This window comes from Xenopus laevis, chromosome 6L, assembly GCF_017654675.1.
Source record: "Xenopus laevis strain J_2021 chromosome 6L, Xenopus_laevis_v10.1, whole genome shotgun sequence".
NCBI lineage: Eukaryota > Metazoa > Chordata > Amphibia > Anura > Pipidae > Xenopus > Xenopus laevis.
Window position 1 is genome coordinate 124,416,306 of NC_054381.1, and position 22,765 is coordinate 124,439,070.

At 36.9% G+C, this 22,765-nt stretch overlaps 1 protein-coding gene across 4 annotated transcripts in view; it reads right to left on the reverse strand.

Annotated features, from left to right (window-relative positions):
• Nucleotides 1-6,606: 6,606 nt before the first annotated feature.
• tox.L (thymocyte selection associated high mobility group box L homeolog) overlaps nucleotides 6,607-22,765 on the reverse strand; it is a 153,079-nt gene continuing 136,920 nt past the window's right edge. For all 4 annotated transcript variants that reach the window (XM_041566435.1, XM_041566436.1, XM_018268020.2 and 1 more), the window contains 4 exons: nucleotides 22,667-22,747; nucleotides 19,784-20,170; nucleotides 9,879-10,030; nucleotides 6,607-7,751 (listed from right to left, as the gene is read on the reverse strand). In XM_041566435.1, coding sequence (XP_041422369.1) covers nucleotides 7,715-7,751; nucleotides 9,879-10,030; nucleotides 19,784-20,170; nucleotides 22,667-22,747 — 657 coding nt within the window. In that variant the 3' untranslated portion in view covers nucleotides 6,607-7,714. The remainder of the gene's footprint in view (nucleotides 7,752-9,878; nucleotides 10,031-19,783; nucleotides 20,171-22,666; nucleotides 22,748-22,765) is intronic.

Sequence of the window (22,765 nt, forward strand, 5' to 3'; positions counted from 1 at the left end):
CGTCATGACGTCAGAGCATAAATGTGTGACATCATGATGCTGCTCTTTGGTGCGAAGATTCAACATAAAAAGATGCCCAGGACACCAGTTCAATGCACCAATTATAGGTCCCTATTACTGGTGTTCTGGGGTGTTATTCTACTACTTGGTTATTGATTGATTCTGGACTTTTGATCCCTGCTTGGCCCTGACTACGATCCTTGCCGCCTGCCTTGAGAACTTCGTCTCCTGTTTAACCCCTTTGATATACTTGGCCTAATGCTTCCTCCTTGGTTTGGACTTCTCCAATACTGGAGCCGCAAGCACTTGGTAGGTCTGATGTGCTGGATTTTCAGGTTTTCAGGCTTTTTCCATCCTCAGGGTATAATACATCACTAAAAATTCAGATTTTATGGTAAAAAATCCACACTTAAATAAATAACCCCCTAAAAGTTTAACACTACAGGTTTGTAATAATTGGACTGGGAAAGAGAAATCACATTTCATATGTGACTTTTTTTTCTGTGCACAAAAGGAAAAAAAAGCAAATTATAACAATATGCCACAGGTAAACAAATGCAAAAACCTGCGAGAGAAGGTTTCAAAGAATGCCTTTTATCTTTAATGAGAATGTTCTCACCTGTCTCTTTCAAAGTTATCTGTGTAGAGCAGTTGAGAACTGTGGTTTGATGGTTTTATCGGGTCAATAACAGAAATACCACTTTGTAAAAGTGGGTCTTACTTCTGCGCTACCTTCCTAACCACCTGCTCGTCCGGTCTCCACTATCAGCTTAGCCATCAGCAACAAACTGCCGTTTCATTTTCTAGCAATGCAAAAGTTGACAGATGGGGGGAAAGGGTTTATTTGGCAATAGTTAATACATTTCTGTTATGTTGGGAGGGAGAAATGCAAAGAGGTAGAAGATTGTTTAGCAACAGCTGGCAAGCACCAGGGTGTGTGAGTCTGATTTTCAGATATGACAAGCTCTTACAGGAATGTTGCCAGATACAGCTGTTCAAAAGCCTTAATAAACAGCAAGTCAATACTAATCTTTGCCAAATTAATCTTTTCCCTGACAGCCCTTCAGAGCAATTATGTTTGCACTTATTGTAAACACAAAATTGTTAAGCACATTTCCTCTCATCTGCAGTATAGTTTTGCATTTAGCCAGTCTTTATTTGGAAAACTTTTTTTTGCACTGTAGGTCCTTCCACAGTCATTCTGTTCTATGAATAAATATATCATGTTGGAAGGAACTTCTTTCCACAATGACAGATATATACATTTGGGATTTATGGTTGCTGCATATTGAGCTTGGGGCATCAACAACAACGATGAAAAAGGCTTGTTAGAATAATGTAGAACAACATTTTTATACTACATTTTACTTAATCCAGAAATGTTTTTTTATGATTTTATATATGATTAGAAGTAAAATAAACTGTATTTACAGAAAATGTATTTATTATCTCTGTAACTATTAGTTCCTTCTTCTTTTTTTTTACCATTCTATATTGCAATATATTTAAGCTGGCCAACTACGTCAAAGTCATCCCTGGTATGGCCAGTCCTACACACAGCTTGCATCTGATTTGTTAAGAATTCTATTGCTTCATTATAAATTTTACACAGGGACTACGTTTTAACAGCAACTTACTTGCTGCTTTCAAATTAAAACTCCCAAACTTGGTTGCCCTTTTATTAGACACCAGTGGGATCACCTGACTATAGCTGGGAAGGGTGGGAGCTACAACATGGAGCTGGCCTCTGCTCCTGTATAAACTATAACAAACAAGGGAAAGGTGTAATCACCACTAATTTCTAAAAAAAGAAGCAGGGTTGTATTGAGGCTGTGACCACAGAATTCATACAGACAAATAAAAAAGGTCCTCTGCACTCAACCCATTAACAATATATTTAAGACGTTGAGACATTTTGTGCATTAAGCTAACCTGTTTTGTTTAAAGGGTAATACATTTTTTGGTAGTGCGGTGGTGTAGGGGCCCCTGAGTTAGGAGCAGAGGAGGACTTCACACTCCCCAGTCCAGCCCTTATTATTTTAATGTGACTGTCATCATATAAGAAAAAAACATTGCTATTTTATAAAATCCACTCTATTTCTTCTTAAAGTTGTTGATATACTGTATTTAACATTTATAGGTTAAATACAACATAAACAACATGCTAATGCTGTGAATCACTGACAAACAGTTCTAAATGGCTGCTATAAACCTATCTGTTGAAAAGAAATATTAATCATTGACAGTTTCTCTTTATAAAGGTACAAGGGCTCATTTATGTCTGCAGATGCAGTGGCCAGTTTGCACTTTCCCCCTTCTAAATCCGCTTTCATTAAAGGAACAGTGTAAAATTCAAATAGGGTAAATAGATAGGCTGTGAAAAATAAAACATTTTTCTAGTATAGTTAGCCAAAAACAGATATCTCATATAATAGCCAGAACACAACTTCCTTTGCAGCTCTCTAACCTCTTAGGAGGGCCACATGGGACATAACTGTTGAGTTAGATCAACCAAAATCAAACCAACTACAGTTATGTCTCATATGACCCCAGGCCCGGATTTGTGGTGAGGCCACATAGGCCCGGGCCTAGGGCGGCACATTTCTGTGGGCGGCATGCCGCCCAGGCGCTCTGTGGGGAGCCTGTGCTCCCCAGTGCTCGCACGCTGGCGCTTTTGTGCCAGCGTGTGGTAGTGCGGGCGGGTGCTAGGACCGTGCGGAGCGCATGGCCTAGGGGCGCCCACCCAGGGAATCCGGCGCTGTATGACCCCCTCAATCGATTATTGACTGGTAACAGGTTAAACAACTAGAACAGAGTAAGTGGTGTTCTGGCTATTATGTAAGACAACCGTTCACTCCAGCCTTTATAGATGACATTTTTGGCTAACTAACTATATTGAAAACATTTTTTATTTTGCACAGCACATCCAAAGTTTCATCTGTTTACCCAGTTTAAATTTTACATTGAACAGCTCCTTTAAAGGTACTTGCGTTCATATTTGCTCTTCACCCCTCCGTAAAGTTGTACATTATAGACAAATAGCAGGGAACCTTTTTACCCCAACAGAGGATCACCGCACCAGAGGCCAACCCTTCAGACTAGAGGAAAATAACTTTCATTTTATAACTGTTCTTCACAGTGAGGTTGTGGAATGCACTGCCTGGTAATGTTGTGATGGCTGATTCTGTTAATGCTTTGAAAAGTGGCTTGGATGATTTCTTGTACAGACATAATATCAAAGGTTATTGTGACACTAAACTCTATAGTTAGTATAGATATGGGTATATATAATTTATGTGAGAGTATGGAGGGGTGTGTGTATGGATGCTGGGTTTTCATTTGGAGGGGTTGAACTTGATGGACTTTGTCTTTTTTCAACCCGATATAACTATATGAGATAGTGTCATCTCCAGGGTTTACCCAGAGCCTAGCCACGATCACCCAATGAAATAGGTACAGACATCCCTTGAATGCCTGACACAGGAAATGCTGCCAGACAGACTCCAAAAATAATTGGCACAACTGTGTTTGATATGCAATGAAGTGCACTTGCAGTTTCATATATTTTGTTAAGTCAGTTGCACCCAGCAAATTGACCTGCTTCTCCATCAATGCCACTAGAATTCTGGGCAAAATGCTGCATTGTGGGGAAATGTCTATTCTGCTTAAAATTGCACTTTGCACAACATGTCAATGAAACTCTCAGGAACTCCCTGGTTTTGAACTAGCAACCTGTTAAATATTGGCCACTGCTCCTCCTGCTTGAGCCACAGGAGGCTGTGTGGTGTCAGCCTGACCCAGACAGACAATCTTCTGTGACTCTGCCTCCATGTCAATCTTCCATGATCCATGCCCCCTGTCCAATTGCGGCAATAGCTCATTAAAGGGCTATTTAATCCTGCTTCCACAACTCCCCAATGCTGAATCATTAGCCATTTTGCTGACCCCAATCCCCAAGTTCCTGAAGTTCTTGTTTCTGTGACCTTGTTTCCAATCCTGGTCCTATGACCCTGGTTCTGTCCTGTTCCTGCCCTGTCCCTGTTCCCTCTGGCTCTGACTCCCTGGTTTGACCTCAACCTGTTTCCTGACTCTGCATGTTCTCTGCCTTTCCCAACCTTCGATCAATTTCCCGCCCTTGATCTTTGACCTGTCTCAATGGCTTGTTTTACTGTCTGCCCCCATTATACTCATCTGCTGAGGTCTGTGCACATTTTTCCTTATTAAAACTTGAAGTTGCTCAGCACTCTGGCTCCTGTCAGTTTTATCAGTTTAAGCTCTTTAGTCAGTGTCAACTGTGGAGAACTGAAATCACCAAAAATATAGAACACTTCTACTGTTCTTGCTAGTTATCAATTTTTCAGTTTTCTAAGATTGCAACCAGTTTGGGATAATAGTTGCATAATGGCTGATATAATGAAACTTGATGCATTTGTAAGGTGGTGTAGAGCAAATTTGTGATTGAGAAGAGGGAACTCAGCCCAATCAAAGTGGAAAGTTTGACATGCTGTGTTGTGGGCAGTCAGTTGCATAAAATAGGTATTAAGGGTCTGATTTTTAGGCAATGATCAGCTGTGAGCATTATTTTTGTTTAGCCAGGAACAAAGTAGTGCGAAAGCAAGAGATAAGAAATATGCAATGGCTGAAATCCACAATGAAGTATGATTTCCTCCAAAAGTGCTCAGCATACAAGTTGTGCTATTCAGGGCCATTTTAAGGCCTTGGTGGGCACTGGTCAAAAATTCAACTGGTAGCCCCCCTCATCCTGCAAAGAAAACTTGTTCCCCTATTCCATCACCATACAATTGCAGTTACACACACTCATTTCTACCTCAGTAATCCTGTGATATGGCATCCCCACATCTTTCAAAGAATATATTGTCTAACATGCATACTCATTTGGAATGTGCTCAGATTTGCATCTTCTTTGTTGGCCATATTGGTTTTTACTCCCTTGTTTTATAATACCCTTCCAAAATATGGACATGGAATTATTTAATTTAGTATTTATTTATTTATTTATGTATAGTATAATGTTATAAGGTATCCTTTCACTATTACTTAATCTAATTTGATAAAGCACTATAAATAATACTTTTCAAGCATGAGGTGAGTCCCTGCCCTTAAAGCTTACATTCACATTTTGTGGTCTGATGTTCGGGGAGTGTATGTGCTCAAGGCTAGAGAGCCATTATTTCAAATAATACAATTTCATAAAAAGAGTGTGACTGACTTACTTTGTATAACAAGTGGAGCTGAGAGACCGTTATGAAAAGGCAACTTGACTGGCCCACAGCCCATCGCTCCCTGCTGGGTGCTGGGTCAGGAGGAGCAGTGGAGGCAGCAGCTTATCTATACACTGCTGGGCTGCTTTCTGCTGAGTGTTTTGGAATGAGCAGTGTGGGGCTACTTGGGCAGCTGTCAGCTAAGGCGACAACTCACTACTATCATAACTCTCTGCAAATTGCATGTGTGCACCTCTATATATTTCCAGAGAACTGGCTGCTTCTGCTCCTTCCACCTGCTCAAACATCATTTAACATAGTGCAGTGCGTAGTGAGGAGGACCACTATGTGTCCGGGAAGAGGGACCTTATGTGTTTGAGACAGTGGCTAGGTGGTGTGGATTAGTGGTACTGGGGACAATCAAGAGAGACACAGGCTAAAATATGTTTGCAGGGAAAATTAATAAATTCGTAAAAACACCATGCCATAGTGGGTCCCCAAAATCTGTGGGCCCTGGGCAGATATCGCTGTTTCCCTTTTATGAAAGTGACGCTGGTGCTATTGAGCCAATGTAAATGATTGCAGAGAAGAAGGTGACAAGAACGTAGAGAGAGAATAGGAATGGGCAAAGTTGTGAGGAATTAAAGGTTACTGTTAGAACTGTTAGAACAGGAAAACATGAAAAATTAGGAGAATTCTTATAATTTTTGGGGGGATAGCTATCAAGGATGAATGATTAATGGTTAGTATAATGAGACTTTCATCAGAAACAGGCTGTGCATCTATACAAGATTTTATTCCCTAGTAACTGGTTTGATTGGTATCTTGATATTGCATTTGCATCTTTCTCAGTCCACTTGAATAAAACATCCATTCCATTTTTGATATGAATCAAATAATGATTGTTTTTTTAAACAATAAAGGGTTTTAAAATAATCTATTCAGGAATAACTAAGAGCATAAAAGACCTTAAAGCATTTTGATTACTCTTAGAAGATGTGGTTTTGAGTATTTGTTATTCAGTTAAAAGGACATTTTGACTGATATGTGGCCTGGAGAAATTCTCCCATTTGTCAAAAGACCTTTGATATTCATGTTAAATACAGCTGAACTAGGGCATTTTTCCTTCTTCACGACTCTTTCACTAGATGTGACATGTGATCGTAATAGCTTATAAGAACAATTTATCACTACCCTCATGCCAAGTTCTCGTGCCAGAACCTGATTGAGAACTAAGATGATGATGTATCATATCTCTTCTCTGTTGTTTACTCCTGTGGTTCATAACATTTTCCTGCAATGTATAGATATAAACAGTTGGTCATACCTTGCCAATCTCCTGCAGTGTGTTGTTATGGCATAGTTTATCTCAGACATAGTGGTGTAAATATTGATCATTTTTATTTTGTACTTTAAAACTGCATTTGGTTTTATTATTTGTTACAACAGAAAGAATACGGGTTCATGTGAGCTACAAACCATTTTTCCAAGCCAAAGTTGGAACAGCAACTTAAGATGCTAAGAAAATTACTTACAAACACCTAGATTTATTATTTCATAAATAGGCGCAACAGGCTTCATAAAAAAAAGATTAAATACAGACACAGTATGGAGGGAAAAAAAATACAGAGCCATATACCAAAGTTATAATTTAGCTGTTTCCAGTCTGTTTCTGCATCTAGTAAAATAACATGTAAGCTTTTGGCAGTTTTATACATATAAGGACATAATGACATTTACTAACAATTACACAAGGAGTGATTAAAAAAAAGCAATTGTAATGCAGTAGAAAATAAATTTGTTTATGTTCTCTATGTCTTGCTGTACTCTCTCTGCTAATCAGCAAAGCCAAACTCGTTCTTTCATCATTCCTGGAGAGAAACACTTTCTCCAGAATGTTTTGAAAATATAGACATATTACATATTAGAAAACACGTAAAAATATGAATGTTTGCCAGTTTTATTCTTTAGAGTGAATAAACTGGAAGGAACCAACCTCAAACTGAAATTTAGCTACAAAACATTCACATTTTTATATTGTGGAGAGTGGACATAGGTGCTATTTACAACCTTGCTATGAGTGCTACATTAAGCCATTGGAAAAGTTCTCTGTATTTTTATATAAACAAATTATTATGAAAACCAATGGAGAATCCAGAGATTTGCAGTTGCTAAGGCAGTAACTAGTGCAGCACTTCACAGCAAAATCAGCAGAAACTTTGGATGGTCCAATTTCCGTTTAGAAAGGGGGGGGGGGTGAAATCACGTTCTGAAATGGATTTTGGAAAGTAAAATTAAAGAAGCAAGACTATTCTTCCCAGGGTGGATAACCCACAAACACAAACGTCATAAGTGCTTAGCAACTTGTATTTTCTAAAAAAAAAATGGAAAAAATGAAATGCAAAAGGGTTACGATTGCATAATGCAATCCTTTGACAAATGCTGTCCCTGCTGTCCTCATCTGAAAAGTTTTCCTTGTTTGATTCCTATGTTCAGGTGAGGTAGAGTGCTTTGTCCCTCTGCATGTTCCTATGGAAAAGGAAAACACGTCTTAATATATAATCATTCCAGATCATTGGCTCATTTTGTTATTTATTTACATCCCAAGATCTTCTATGGTCGATCCAAGCACAAAATAGTACAATGTATTACATACTTGAAGAGGTTCTTATTTGATCAAATTAATCCAGGTAATAACTCTGAGCATTAGCACCTATACACCTAATAGTTGTATATTCTATGGGGGAAATTTACTAAAGGGCGAAGTGGCTAGCGCTGGTGAAAATTCGCCAGCGTGACATCATTTCGGCACTTCGCCGATTTACTAACGGTAGTTTGCGTAATTTCGCCAAGGAGATAGACTCTGGTGCAACTTCGCACTCTAACGCCAGGTGAATTTTTGGTCTGGCGAAAGAGCGTTACTATGCAAATTCACAATATTTTTGATTATACTGACCGTTACCTCTATCGCCAGACTTGCCTTCGCCACCTTAGACCAGGCGAAGTGCAATAGAGTAGATAGGAGTTCCTCAAAAAAAAGTTGAAAAATTTTCTAAGTCCCAAAAAACGCTGGCGTTTTTTTCCTATTTAAAGAGTGATAGACTCAAAAAGATCGTACATTTTTTTGGGGTACCCTCCTTCCCCCCTACATTTGCTAACATATGGCACCTAAACTATACTGTGGGCACATGTGTAGGGCATTATAACAACTTTATATAATTTTATTAAGGTTCCCTGGGCTTGTGTAGTGTAATGTATTTGCTGGAGCACATATGGCCATTGTACTTTAACTGCACGCCGTATGCTAATTAGTCAACGCTAGCATAACTTCGAACTGCTGAGCGTAATTTCGCTGGCATAATTTTGCCAGCATTCGGTACCCTGTGCGCAACTTTGGATCTTCGTGAATTAGCATTGTCCAGACGAATTTACACCTGGCGAAGTGTTGTGATGTGCGCGAAGCCATCGCTGGTGAATTTTTGCCGGTTACTGAATTTGCCCCTTTAAGTGCTGCCTATATGAGCAATATGGCTACAGTATGTTGAAGCTTACCAAAAAGTTATGTGCAGGTCAGCCTGAAATCCACAGGAGCCCCAGGTCAGGCAGGTCTGAGCCAACTTATTGCCCCAAGAGGCAGGTGGTGGACCAAATTTACCACCACCCGGATGCTCCCAAGACCTTTCTTCACATGCAAATTCCATATACTTGTGTTCACCATGCCCTTTAAATGATTTCACAGAATGGGTGGGGCAGGCACAGGTATATAAATCAGTGTGGTGACCTGGGTCAAATGCAGGTTATCTTGTGGCAGGTTAAGGTCAATCCATACATCACTTTTACCAACACATACCAATGTTTGGTATCTCAGCTATCTGTTATTGTTCGAAAAATAGGCGCAGTTCACCATTTTTTTGCCTACAATGCATAATTCCTTCCCAGAATTCTAGTTTAATTGCGCCTGCTATAATTAGTTGCCAAGTTTTGTGCCAGATTGCATTTGATAATAACTAAACATTAGCACCTGAAAGTAACTTATTAATAACTGCTAATGGGTTTTACTTGAGAAGGAACAGTGCATGGATGGGACATACCTGTAGATGCCCCTTACTTGTGTGCAGTTATAATGGTACCATAGTATGCACCTATAGTTGCAACATGAAAAGGGATCCCTGTATTAACTACTTGGTCAACCCAAGTGTTAGATGCCCCTGTATTTAATACTTGCTTTGACCAGGTGGGGCACCAGTGTGTTTTGTGCATTGCACGTAATGCACCAAAAGAAGTGCAACTGGCAAATGGACACACATTTCAAGATTAAATTAGCAGAAACAGCATTTTGTTATCCTAAATGAGCTTTATAAAATATATACAAAATTATTTGTTGGAATCAATCACTTTTTTAATAGTAATTATTAGGTTCTGTAATTAATGCTTGTTTAAAGGGAATCCTTTCACTTTATCCTTCATAAATGTAACCAAATATATAATAATGGTCGATGTCATCTTTGTTGGCTCCTATTTTGCACATTCTCATTAATTCTTTCAGTAGTGCAACAGAAAGTGCAATCACCTTGCACTACAAAATAAAGATCTACTGTGAAAACAATACATAAATACTAAAGGCTCAACACTAGAGTGTGCTGGTTGACCACTCACCCATTACTGCAGTAGTCATTGTTCCATTCTACAGCTTGTCCTGGAGGATTCCTGCAGCCTGAATGAACATACTCCATCGCTTGTGTGACAACTTGGGCAGCTGTAGATGTTGGGCTGATAAGATTGTGATATTCTGACTGAAGAGAAAAGCCCTAAATAAACAAATAAACATTCAATTAGGAACAGACTTAATAAACTCTAGCTTTAACAGATGTCAAGAAAAGAACTCTTGTTTAATTGTATACATGTAAAAGCTGATTGTACGTTTTTTTCCTATATTAAACAAAACTGTGATTAGACATTACACATAATTTCTTGAAAGTATGGCAGTTCAGTTAATGTATAAATATTATTTTTAAAATTTTGATTCTTGATTAATTTTGAAACTCAAGGATACATTTGCTACAGATATATGCAACATAATCTTTTTTTGAAAGGGACTGGCAGCAGGTGGCTGAGTGTTTTATTAGGCTACACCTATTCATGCATTGTTCTCCAAACCCCTTTTCTTCATTCAGTCACAAAGGGACCATCTGCTTCTCTTTATTTGCACTTCTTTTCCAACCAAAAAAAGAAATTAGTAAAAGCTTATAGTAGTTAGTGTGTATTTGCACGACAGTGATGAGAATAACATCTAAATATATAAATAAATATATTGCTTATGCTAAGTTTCAATATTATCATCTTTTTATATGTACATATATTTCTTAGTCAAAATGATTTAATAAAGGCAATTTGAATCTGTTCTGTATTTACGTATAGTCTGACCAGAAACTGTGTTGCATGGTGTGAAGACATTAAAAATAATAAAGAATTAGCATAGAACCCAGGAGCTGGACATTTGTTATTGTTAATAAATAATGTCTGTATATGGCTATACTAACTAAATGTTATATCTACAACTGCACCAATTTGTTAAAGAATAGTTTAAAAAAAAAACCTCAGGTCAAATAGCAAAGCAAATTTACTGTAAATGTCTCTTCAATCCAGGGGAGATTGGTTTCTCAAGGTCAGGGTACAAAAATGTGGTATAACTATGCTTCCTTCTACTAGCCTTAGGAAAAATGACTTATTTAAATAGCAAAGAAGAAAAAGATTGAAACTAACTATAACAAGTGAAAAACTATTAATAATGCAAAGACTACAATTTTTTTTAGTCTATGGTGAAACGCAGCAAAAAAAATGCACGCATCCCTAAGGGACTAAATACATGTAGAGGCATATTTATCAAGGGTCGAATTTCGAGGGTTTAAAAACCCTCGAAGTAAAATCCTTTGAATTTGAATATTGAATTCGCAGGATTTTAGCGCAAAACATTTGATCGAACGATCGAATAAAAATCATTCAATCGAACGATGAAATCTTACGATTAGAACGATTTTAAGCGATTGATCTAAGGATTTTTATTCGACCAAAAAAAACATAGAAAAGTGCTGGGGAAGGTGCCCATAGGCTAACATTGCTTCTCGGTAGGTTTAAAGTGGCGAAGTATGAAGTGGAAGTATTTTTTAAAGAGACAGAACTTCGATTATCGAATGGTCGAATAGTCGATTTTTACTTTGAATCGTTCAAATCATTCGATTGAATTTGACCAATTCGATGGTCGAACTACCCAAAAAAATACTTCGAAATTCGATTATTTTTCCATTCGAATTATTCACTCGAGCTTAGTAAATCTGCCCCCCAATGTCAGACAACAATTATAAAATAAAACAGAAAAAAATGTTCACTCAATACATTTAAACATTCAGTAGATTTATATAAAATCACAGTTGCCCTATGGGGGGCTATTAGACTAACATGGAGAGGGCAATTGATTAACTTTTGAGTTTGAGAGAAAAAATCACAATTGCAAAAATGGAATTGTGGCAAACCTCATGCAGCTTTTTTCCTCAATTGTATTTTTTCCTCTGTTATCCAGAAAGATCCAAATTACAGCAAGGCCATCCACCTCAGAGTCCATTTTAATCAAATAATTCTATTTTTTAAACATGTTTTCCTTTTTTTCCTTAATAATAAAAGATATGGTGATCCAAATTACAGAAATATGTCATATCCAGAAACTCCAGCTCTTAAGCTTTCTGGATAAAAGATCCTTTACCAGTACCCCCATTGACTTCTATAGAATTTAAACATCTTGAATTGTAATAAATTTGCTCAACAATTGCATTCTTTAATACAATCATCTAAGAAGGCATATACAGTAAAATTGTCCCAGGAAAGGTATCATCTTGGCTTCTCCCTCAATCAAATCCCCAAAATGTTGTATTTACATTGACACTTGCCATTTTTTAATATATTGAAGGCAGACCCACAGCATCTGCATTACCAATTTATGGAAACTGTATCATGTGTGCTCTATATTTATATACACCCCCATTTATATGATTTGTGATTAACTGCACATGTCACAAGTAAAATCAACATACAATATCAAGGGAATAATACGAAGAACAAAACTACTGTTTGTTTTATAAAAGCGCAACATATTGATTGAGGAGAAAGCCAAGATGATAACCTTTACTGGATTTATTTTATTGTAAATGCCTTCTTAGATGATTGTATTATTAACTTCTGAAACCCCCAAGTGTCAATAACACAACTTCTTTGCTTTTTAAGCATACATTGAAAGAATAAAACAATCAATACCCAACATGCATAAAGCAATGTTTTTTTATCAAAAAATAAACAGAAGAAATCAGCACTCTCTCATACTGACACGTTAACATTTTATTGCATTTCTATGCAATTCACAGCAACTATTAATTATGTTATGCATTATTTTCTCCTGTCCTAATTTTGGTTTCTTCCATGGATTAAACCTTTCTAATGCAACTGCAAAGCTGTCCCTTTTTGTTTGTCTCTGCATCTACTCACCTGCTGTACATTCTTTAATGATAAAATTTTAAAGCATGTAGTACAAGTGTTCGGAGGTTTAATTAAATGTTCTCAATGTTTTCCTATTGTTACTCTCAGGAGGAAATTGCCAACTGTTTTCGATCATGCTTAGAATTATTAATTTGTTCTTCTTCTGCTAGGCTGTTATGACTCCCAATAATGAATTTAATTATGAGTAGAGACAATTTTGTATTCTGGATGTGTTTTAGAACTCCATAAGAACAAGAAATACTCCAAACTTTGCACTTAACTGTAATTTAATTTGCATTGAAAACATAAGTACTTTCATCAAACTCTGGTATTTTTTGCCCACAAATGATTTATTCATCAATCTCAAGGCCATTATTAAAACTCATAAAATACAATTATGCTTGAAAGCATCTGTTTATTACTGGAGGTAACTGAACTCATTTGGTATAACTTTAATGGCACCTTCTTAGACTTTACCACCTTACTGACAAGTATAAATATAAAAATGAAATGTAAATTTAGCAGGAAGCATTACATTCCTGTATAAGTCTTTTGCAGTAAATTCCCCAAAATGTAACATATTTTGTTCTGTGGTTTTCACTAAAGGAAATGTGATTGGTCAGTAGTTAAAATACTTTATTCAAAATACAAACAAAATATTTATTGTAGACATCTCAGTTGACACCAATAACATGGAAATATAGTTATGCAGTTAGAAACTGCATTTGAGAGAGAGCACTGAACCATTTATTGCTACATTTTGGAATATCAAGTTCCATGTTAAACCTTACAGCATGTCCACTGAGAGAAGTTGGTGAAAGGTTAATTATAATATAAATTTCAAATGCTCTAACCTGATCCAACCAGATCTATTACTGCTTAAAAATGCTTTGTTCCATTCCACTTAAAATGCATGTCCAAGACTCACCAATGTTGTACTTTGTTTAGCTGAACTCAGGTTCAAGTCAGGCACAAGTCTAATTTACATTACAAGCAGAAAAAATCGAATTGATCACTTCTGGAGTCAAATATACTAGATTGGGGATAATGGAAACTGAATTAGAGGGTATTTCTCAGTTCAGTGAAGATGTGTGGCCCTTTGGGTGGAGTAAATGCTCTTTAACAATAAAATTAAACAGTGATTCTGCATTACATTCTATATAAAGCTCTTAGGGGATTATTTACAAAAATCTAAATGTATTTCATTGTCCCAATAAAAAAAAGCTCAACCAAACCCCCATGCCTGATTTTGCCCTATGTATAAATAACTCAATTTAATCAGATCGGTAAAAAAACTTGAAAAAAATTAGTGAAAACCCGAATCGTAGAACTTATTTCAGCTTTTCTCCAGGAAAAGCTAGATTTTTTTCGAGTTTTTCCTGAAATCCCCGAAAAAGTCAAATTTTTGGGCTTAACCCACTGAAGACCACGACAACTTCAATTTGGGATAGTTGCCTCTACCATTGACTTATACAGGACCTCAAGATGAACCTGAGATGTTGAATTTTCAAATTTGGCCTTTTTGCAGCATCGGGGTAAATTAAATCTTGCCCCAGAAAGCCTGAGGTTTAATAAATAAACCCCACAATGTTAAGAGTCATATTGGTAAGGAGGTTTCTGCCCCAAAGAGCTTAAAGTATACAGTATATAATACTTATTACAAGTTGTGTGTTTTCTCCTTCTCATCTTGGAAAATATATTCTTAGCAATTTATGCATCATTCAGATTGTAAACGGTATTAGACAGTATTTCAATGGGGCTAATTCACTAAAGGGCAAAGTGGCAGTCACTAGAGAAAATTTGCCAGAAATCCAATCCGCAGGGACAATGGCAAGTTACTAAAAGGCGTAGAGGATACTGCAAATTCACTAAAGTGCCAATTTTACATTACGTTACCCCTTTCGCCAGAGTTTCCTTTGCCAGCTTATACCTGGCGAACTGCAAAGATGAAGCTACATCCTCCTCAATCTTATGTCAATGACATCATATCCTGTATGACAAAAGTTTCATATTTTAAAGTGGAATAGTGTTTAAAAGTTGTAACTGTTACATATTTTTGTTTTAATATTTTTTTAACCATTTGAGTGGCGTTCCACATTAGTTTTAGGATGGGCTCATGTCTAGGGCATTAGAGGATCTCTTTTGTCTTTATTATGCTTGCTTAATAATAAGTGGCCACTTCAAGCATTTTAACCAACATCTCTAATAAAGACGTCCATATGAGCTATATGTACCCGCCCTTTTCAAATTGACCTAAGCGCAAGTGTATTAACAAAGTTTTGCTATACAGCAGTGATCCCCAACCAAATGATCGTTAGTGAAAGTTCATTATGAAATGCTGGCGCTGATGAAAACACTAACAAAACTTCGCCAGCGTATGGCTGCCGAGAAGCAACTTTGCATTTTGATGAATTAGCGTATGCGCTAAGAATCAACATCTGAGGAAGTGGCGCGAAGCCTTCTTAGGTGAAAATTCACCCTTTAGTGAATTTGCCCCATGTTTAACAATTTCTCTCTACGGTGCTGTGTAATAACCCCAGTTAGGGTTGAATTTAGAAGTACAAAAAACTTAGAAATTTGACCATCGAATTAAAAAAACAACAAATTTGGCAATCCTGCGGTCGAATAAAAATCGTTTGAACGAACGATTAAATCATTTGAATCGAAAGATTCAAACGATTTTTAGCAATCGATCGAAGGATTTTTATTCGACCAAAAAAAACTTAGAAAAGTGCTCTGGAAGGTCCCCATAGGCTAACATTGCACTTCGGTAGCTTTAATTTGGCGAAGTATGAAGTCGAAGTTTTTTTTTAAAGAGATTATCGAATGGTCGAATAGTCAAACGATTTTTACTTCGAATTGTTCGAATCGAAGTCGAATGGTCGAATATAGCCTATTCGATGGTCAAAGTACCCAAAAATTTACTTCGAAATTCGAACTTTTTGAAATTCGAACCATTCACTCGAGCTTAGTAAATCTGCCCCTTAATATATAAGTGGTACATATAACCACTTGTAAAAAAAAATTAAATGAAGTTTGGGATTTAACAATTTATTTTTTGTGCTGATTGTTTTGTTTTAGCTCTGAAATAAAGTGTCCCACATTGTTAATCCCCACATGAGATTTGCACCTGGGATTAAACATTTGAATGGGTATTATTGCTCATTGTTGCTCTTCAGCTTTGTTGAATAGATTGTGATTAATTGGCACCTTTATCAGCTTTGACATATGTGGCAATTTATAGTTACATAATTACTGTACATTGTTAATTTCGGTTGAAAAAAGTCCATCAAGTTCAACCCCTCCAAATGAACCACAGTGCACATATATATATATATATATATATATATATATATATATATATATATATATATATATATATATATACATACTTATACCAACCTACCTATACACTTACATGTATATACAAATTTCTATACTAATTGTATTTTTAGTATTAGTGGATAGGGATGTAGCGAACTGTTCGCCGGCGAACTAGTTCGCGCGAACTTCGACTGTTCGCGTCCGCCGCAAGTTCGCGAACGTCGCGCGACGTTCGCCAATAGGCGTTCGCGTCAAAATCGGTCGCCCATTCGACCATTCGATCGCTAAAATCGAACGATTTTCGTTCGATTCGAACGAAAATCGTTCGATCGAACGATTAAAAATCCTTCGATCGTTCGAATCGAACGATTTTCGGATGTTCGAAGCTCGCGAACAGTTCGCGAACTGTTCGCAAATTTTGCCGGTGTTCGCGAACGGCGTTCGCGAACACATCGGCGGCGGTTCGCTACATCCCTATTAGTGGAGCAGGAGCCAAAAATTTACCGTAAGCTGTTAGATCATCATTATGAAAGGCTTTCATGGCAGGGGATAGAGAACTTTAGTCTTTATTTTTGAAATGGTGCAAAATATTTAAAGCAAGTAAATTGGGGATATTTTTATTTTTATTTTTTGTTTTTACTTTAGAACACCTTTAAAAATAGGCTGAAGATTTATTAGAAAAAACAAACACTAATGACTCTTTTTATTTAAAACATTATGGGGGTTATTTAGCAAAGTCCGAATTTATCTCAATATTTTCTGCTACAAACTTTCTCTATAAACGTTTATTTACTATTACATTTTCCTGAAAATTTGCTTTGCAGGAAAAAAAAAATCATCTTTTCATGATTTTTTTGGATGTTTCCATCCGATTTTCAAGGTTTATTCGGAATTTTCACCCGAAAACTCTGAAAAATTCGGGGTATTACACGAAACCCAGCGCACATAAAAAATTCATTGAGACTTCTCCCGTTGACTTATATGCAACCTCAACAGGTCTGAGATGCCGGATTTTCAGATTCAAACTTTTCCATCCTCGGGTTTAATCAGTTCTGAAAAATTCGTGATTTTTTAAAAGTCTGATTTTATAAAAAAAAATCACACATTTTTTGTGATTTTTGCATTCGGAGTTTAGTAAATAACCCCCTTATATTTGACCATAGCTTTATTGCTCTTAAATCATCCCTTTGACTGAACTGTGTACTAATTAATAAAATACATTACAGTGCCTCCTGCAGGCCTGGGCCAAGCCAGCCGGGCGCCCAAGGCAACTCGGCCGGCCACTTCACCCTGATTGGCTTCATGGTTTCAAGTGCGCATGCGCGCATGTCCAGTACTGTGCATATGCACGTGTCGGGTACTGCCCAATTTTTCAATTCTTGGAGGGGGAAGAGAGCGCGCACACAGCTGCACTGGAGAGTTCCATGGGAGAGAAAGGGTCCGGACCAGGAGTAGGTGAAAGAAAAGTTACGTGCTTGGCACACCCACTTCGTTGCACCCTAAGCACGTGCCTCTTCTGCTTACCCCTGGTTCCGGCCCTGGCCTCATGATTAGTTGTGTTCGACAGCAACAGTACAAGAACAAAATATATAATTCAAACAGAAGAATATCATACAGCTGGAAAATCCAGAGAGACATATTTGTACACTGCACAAATCAAATATAATCCTACCTCTAGATATCACATTTGGAATAACAAGCTGCTAGTTCTGCAAATAAAGATAATGATGAGAAAAAGGAGGCCATCACGACCGCATCACATTTCCACATATTCTATCAATTTGAAATCTCCCATTATTCTTACACAACAATATTTACATTGCTGTTTTGAATGCTATTTTAAATGCAGTCTGTTCCGTGGATTCCATGTATACATTTATTTTGACTATCTTACTTGGTCGTGTGCATGCAGGCAATCAGGAAAATATTTAAACTGTATATATTTAATTCATGTTAAGAATACCCCAGTTTTGAGGTTAGGTCCTCCATAGTTAATAAAACATGTTCATTGATGTTTTCACCAGAAAGCAATTGGCAAAGTTTCCCTTTTTTTAGAGTCAGCTAAAAAAAGAATACTTAGATACTAAAACTGTAATAATAATAATGCAAAAGTCTGTAATATGTTTGAAGCGATTCGTGATAAGTGATGCCAAAAGACGTGAGTGAGTTATCTAACTTTTGCTTTGTATGGCATTGATTTTTTAAATGTAGTACCTTTTTCACATCATTGGATCTAAATGAAAAACAAATAGCTTGCCACCTAAAACCTTGTGTCTGAGCAAAAAGAAAAATTTAGCAAGAAACGTTCTCTAACGTCTCTTTGCATTATTAATGTGTTAACATCACTTTAAATGCTATCTATAGTAAACAAGGAAAATGGAAAAATGCATATGTTCAAGTAGGGCTATGTCACATAGTAAGTAAGGTTGAAAAAACCTTACTTACTATGTGACATAGCCCTACTTGAACATATGCATTTTTCCATTTTCCTTGTTTACTATAGATAGCATTTAAAGTGATGTTAACACATTAATAATGCACTATGTTACTATGTAAGTAGGGCTATGTCAGTGCTACATATGGAAGATGGAAGGTTACACAATGCTATACCTATTTTTTGTATCATGTTGTGCCTCTATATCAGGGTTTTACCTGTTAGGGAGCAACACAAGCATGAAAAAAGTTTCTGGGGGAGCCAAATAAGGGCTATGTTTGGCTATCCCTACATCCCTACAGGAGGCTCTGTTTGGCAGTTCACCTGGTTTTTATGCAACTAAAACTTTCCAGCAATCCAAATATAAGCACCTGCTTTGAGGCCACTGAGAGCAACGTCCAAGGGGTTGGTGAGTAACATGTTGCTCATGCGCTGCTGGTTGGAAATCACTGCTCTATATTCTTCAAATCTGAAACCTAAAGCTTTAAAGGAGAACTAAATCCCCTATGTGATAAGTCCCCACTGCCCCCCCTCCCTGCCTCCCCCTGCACAGTCCCCCTCTAGAAAAAGCTACCACACAAGCAGGTTGAGCACAGTAGAGCTCACGGGCATTATCTTATTCTCTTAGTAATCTTCATGAAGTGAGCGGCGCATTTCTTTTTGTTTGCGACAACTGCGCATGTGCCGAAAGAGACGGAAATTGCCGTAGGGGAGGAAGAAGACACAAAAGATTACTGAAGAGAAGAAGATGGCTCTCGTGAGCTCCGCTGCACTCACCCTGCTTCTGTGGTAGATATTTCTAGAGGGGACAGAAGTCTGGGGTAGGGGGGCGAGAGTTGGTTGCATAAAAACTGGATGTACTGCCAAACAGAGCTTGCTGGAGTTGCCGTATGAAATAATAAAGACGGTTTTATATTTACAAGATGGAAATGCTGCTATCTTTTGACTGTGTAGGAGCAAGTCAGGGAGGAGGCCAATGGGGACTTACCACCATGGGGGGGAGGGTTTAGTTCTTCTTTAATGAAGTCAGTGGAAAAGTTAAAAAAAACCATTTTATTGGAAAAAAGCTTTTAGAGGAAATAATAAAATCCAAAATACCAAACAAAAGCTACACTCTTAAAGCTGAATACTAAATAACTATTCTGATACTGTTCCCAGAAACAAAGCTAAATGTGCTATACATTTAAACAACAGCCCATCCTGCCCATTATTATGTGGTATCTAATACATATGGGTAACATATTACAGCTACCCACCAAAATCAGAGCAATAAACTAACCTGCTGCATTGCTGGTGAATGCAAAGATGTCTGTCCTTGCATCTGTAGCTGGTTTCCAATAGACTGCTGCATTGAGAAGGGCTGGTGTTGCTGCATGTGAATATGCTGATGGAGAGGTGGACTCATTTGAAGTGAGGGAGGTGGAGAAACCGCCATGCTTGCTAGAGAAACAGTCACTGGCATTTGGTTGTTGGGTTTGGGTGCAATGTTCCTGTTTATCCCAGGATGCATTGCAGATAGGTGAGGACTTATTGCTGATTGCTGGTGGTAGGGTGAATTAAGATACAATGTGGAATGTGCTTGTGTGGTCCCATGAAAAATTGGTGCTTTAGCATTCATCATTTGAGAAGGTTGCATTGCCTTGGCATCAACAGGATCACTGTAGCTCTTTTGGGAGAAAAAACAAAACACATTTAGTATTATACAAATGAAATACATGTTTGTTATTACATATTAAATGTACTCTAGAGGTGGTGTTCTGTGTGCAGTTTTTAAGCCTACTCTTTAGTTACCTAGAAAGATAAAATATTATACATCTAGCCCTTTATGCTAAGAACACTACACTATAGCAGCATATGTTACCACTGACTGAATGAATGATTTTTGCTTGAGGTAAACTGCTAGTTCAGGTTAGTGAAAAGGTCATTTGTATGATAAATTGCATGTTCACTGGCCAGAATTTTGATTGATCTTCACTGAAGCCCTTGAGGGGCTGGCTGCACCTTGCAAATTCAATTACTGCAGTTTGCACAATGTTTAGAATGGGTCAGTTTATGAAGTGAATATGAATTAATTCTCTTTAGATTTGTTCTGGCAATGCATTCTTTTTATAAGTGTCCACAATACAAAAAAATATCTGTCAGACCTTTCCCAGCGTGTGTAGTTTATAAACATTCACTGTAAGCTACAATTCTTACCAGCATACAAGATTTGTTTCAGATTTGTCAGAACTACAGAAATATTCATTTTTATGTATGTGGAATATTTATTCATGAAAAATCTATTTATAACTAACCATTTTTTGAGATGTATTATACCCCCATACTGCAAAAAGCCTGAATCCAAAAATCCACCATCTCAAACCTGTCAAGGTCATGTGTAAATCAGTGGGAGATGTGCCTATTCCAATTTGAAGATATCATTCTCTGCACTGGGTTTAACCTGATTAACCTAAAAATGTGGGGTTTTTGGGCAAAACCCCCACAAAATCTATTGATTCAGTAGAAAAGTCAGGAAAATTGTACAATTTGTGTTTTCCCTCAGTTTTATAGAGATTTTTTTCCCAATTCAATTTATTTTAGCTATTTGAATGATAAATAAGGCAAAAAGGGAATTTGGTAGAGCTTTTTTTATTTAAAATAATTGATAAAATTGGACTTTAGTAAATAACCTCGTTAAAATTCAGGTACTCTCTTGTTATAAGACAAAAGCATTAGGGGCTGATCATTTAAAAAAAAAAATTCAAAGTTTTCATTTGATGATTGTGTCATAATCTGGCATATCCAAACAGGTGGATGAATGATGGGTGCCACATCCCAATGTCATTCTTGTTTCATGACAGTTATTTTACTTATATATATATGGAATGCTGGTTATCCCAAATTACTTCTCTGGATTCCTGGGGGATCATTTGGCTGAAGTGACTGAAGATAATATGAATTATTTTGGCACATATCCCAAAATAATAAAGAACACAGGATACCTGAATAAATCATTGGTTATAGCTGGTGCTCCATCTGTACATGTACATTTAGGACTTGAATAGGAATGCCAATAGAAATATTTATGCAATATAGTGTGTGTTTAAAACAAAACTCAAATGTAAATTTATTAATAAATCACATGAAATGATGAGGTCTAAAAACTGGCATAGGCTGAAAATAATCCCTTTTCCACAACATATGCAGTAAAGGAGGACAGCTCATATGAATGATGATGTATAACAAATGTTATTAACCTATTCATAGGTTCACCCACACTGCATCTATACAAAAATATATATTTGAGTTTTCGAGGTTGTTTTTGAGTCAAAATTAATTCTTCTGGTTAAAATAAAAACTCAAATTTTTCTAAAACTTGTCGAGATCATGTAGAAGTCAATAGCAGAGGTCCCTTGACCCATTAGCAAGATGTTAGCCTTCATAATGTTCGAGGTTTTTTCAGTGGGTTTCACACGTTGTTGTTTTTTCAATTCAAGTTTTTGGGTTGTTAACCCCTTACTCGCTGATTTGAGTTTTTTCCATTTGAGTTTCTAAAACTAGAAACCAAGTCGTGAGTTCATTTAAGTTCATTTGAGGTTTAAAAAAAGCTTACAGCTTAGCTCTAAAATTCGACCTTTGATAAATAACCCTCTTAATGTTAATCTGTTTGCAAGTTTGTTTTTAATATGTTGTTATTTAGATTGATAACATAAATTCCATTTTACAGATTCATTTCATCTAGTCAGTGTTTGGGCTCTACTTTCTACATTGCTGCTTTGGAATAGCCCTGAATTTGGTTTTCAAATGGTCATTACGCTTAACTACTGAAATACAGACCAGGCTGTGCTATTTATAATCCCCTACAATTGGCACCACTAGAAATTTTTGAAGACATGCTTTGAATTCTGTAAAAAAAACATTTTCCATATCGAAATAACAGTGTGTGAGTAACTAATATGCTGTAAAAACTACAGTGGTGTTGGAAATCACTCATTATTTCCTAACAGTGCCCATTATGGTGTTGCCACAAAGAGCCATTCACTGACCACATTCTATGCTATTTAGATGTTGTAAATTATCCTTACTGTTGTTTATAGTATGAAATGTTGCATTCAGTAATGCTATTTTGGCAACACATTCCACTAATATTGGTTTAATGTACAACATAAATATTTGATATTACCTTGGATACAAGGCTTGCTCTGTATGCAGCCAACTGCTTCAGATATTCCTTTTTGGCAGCCTCAGTTTTCTTTTTGTATACCTTCAAGAAAAGATACAG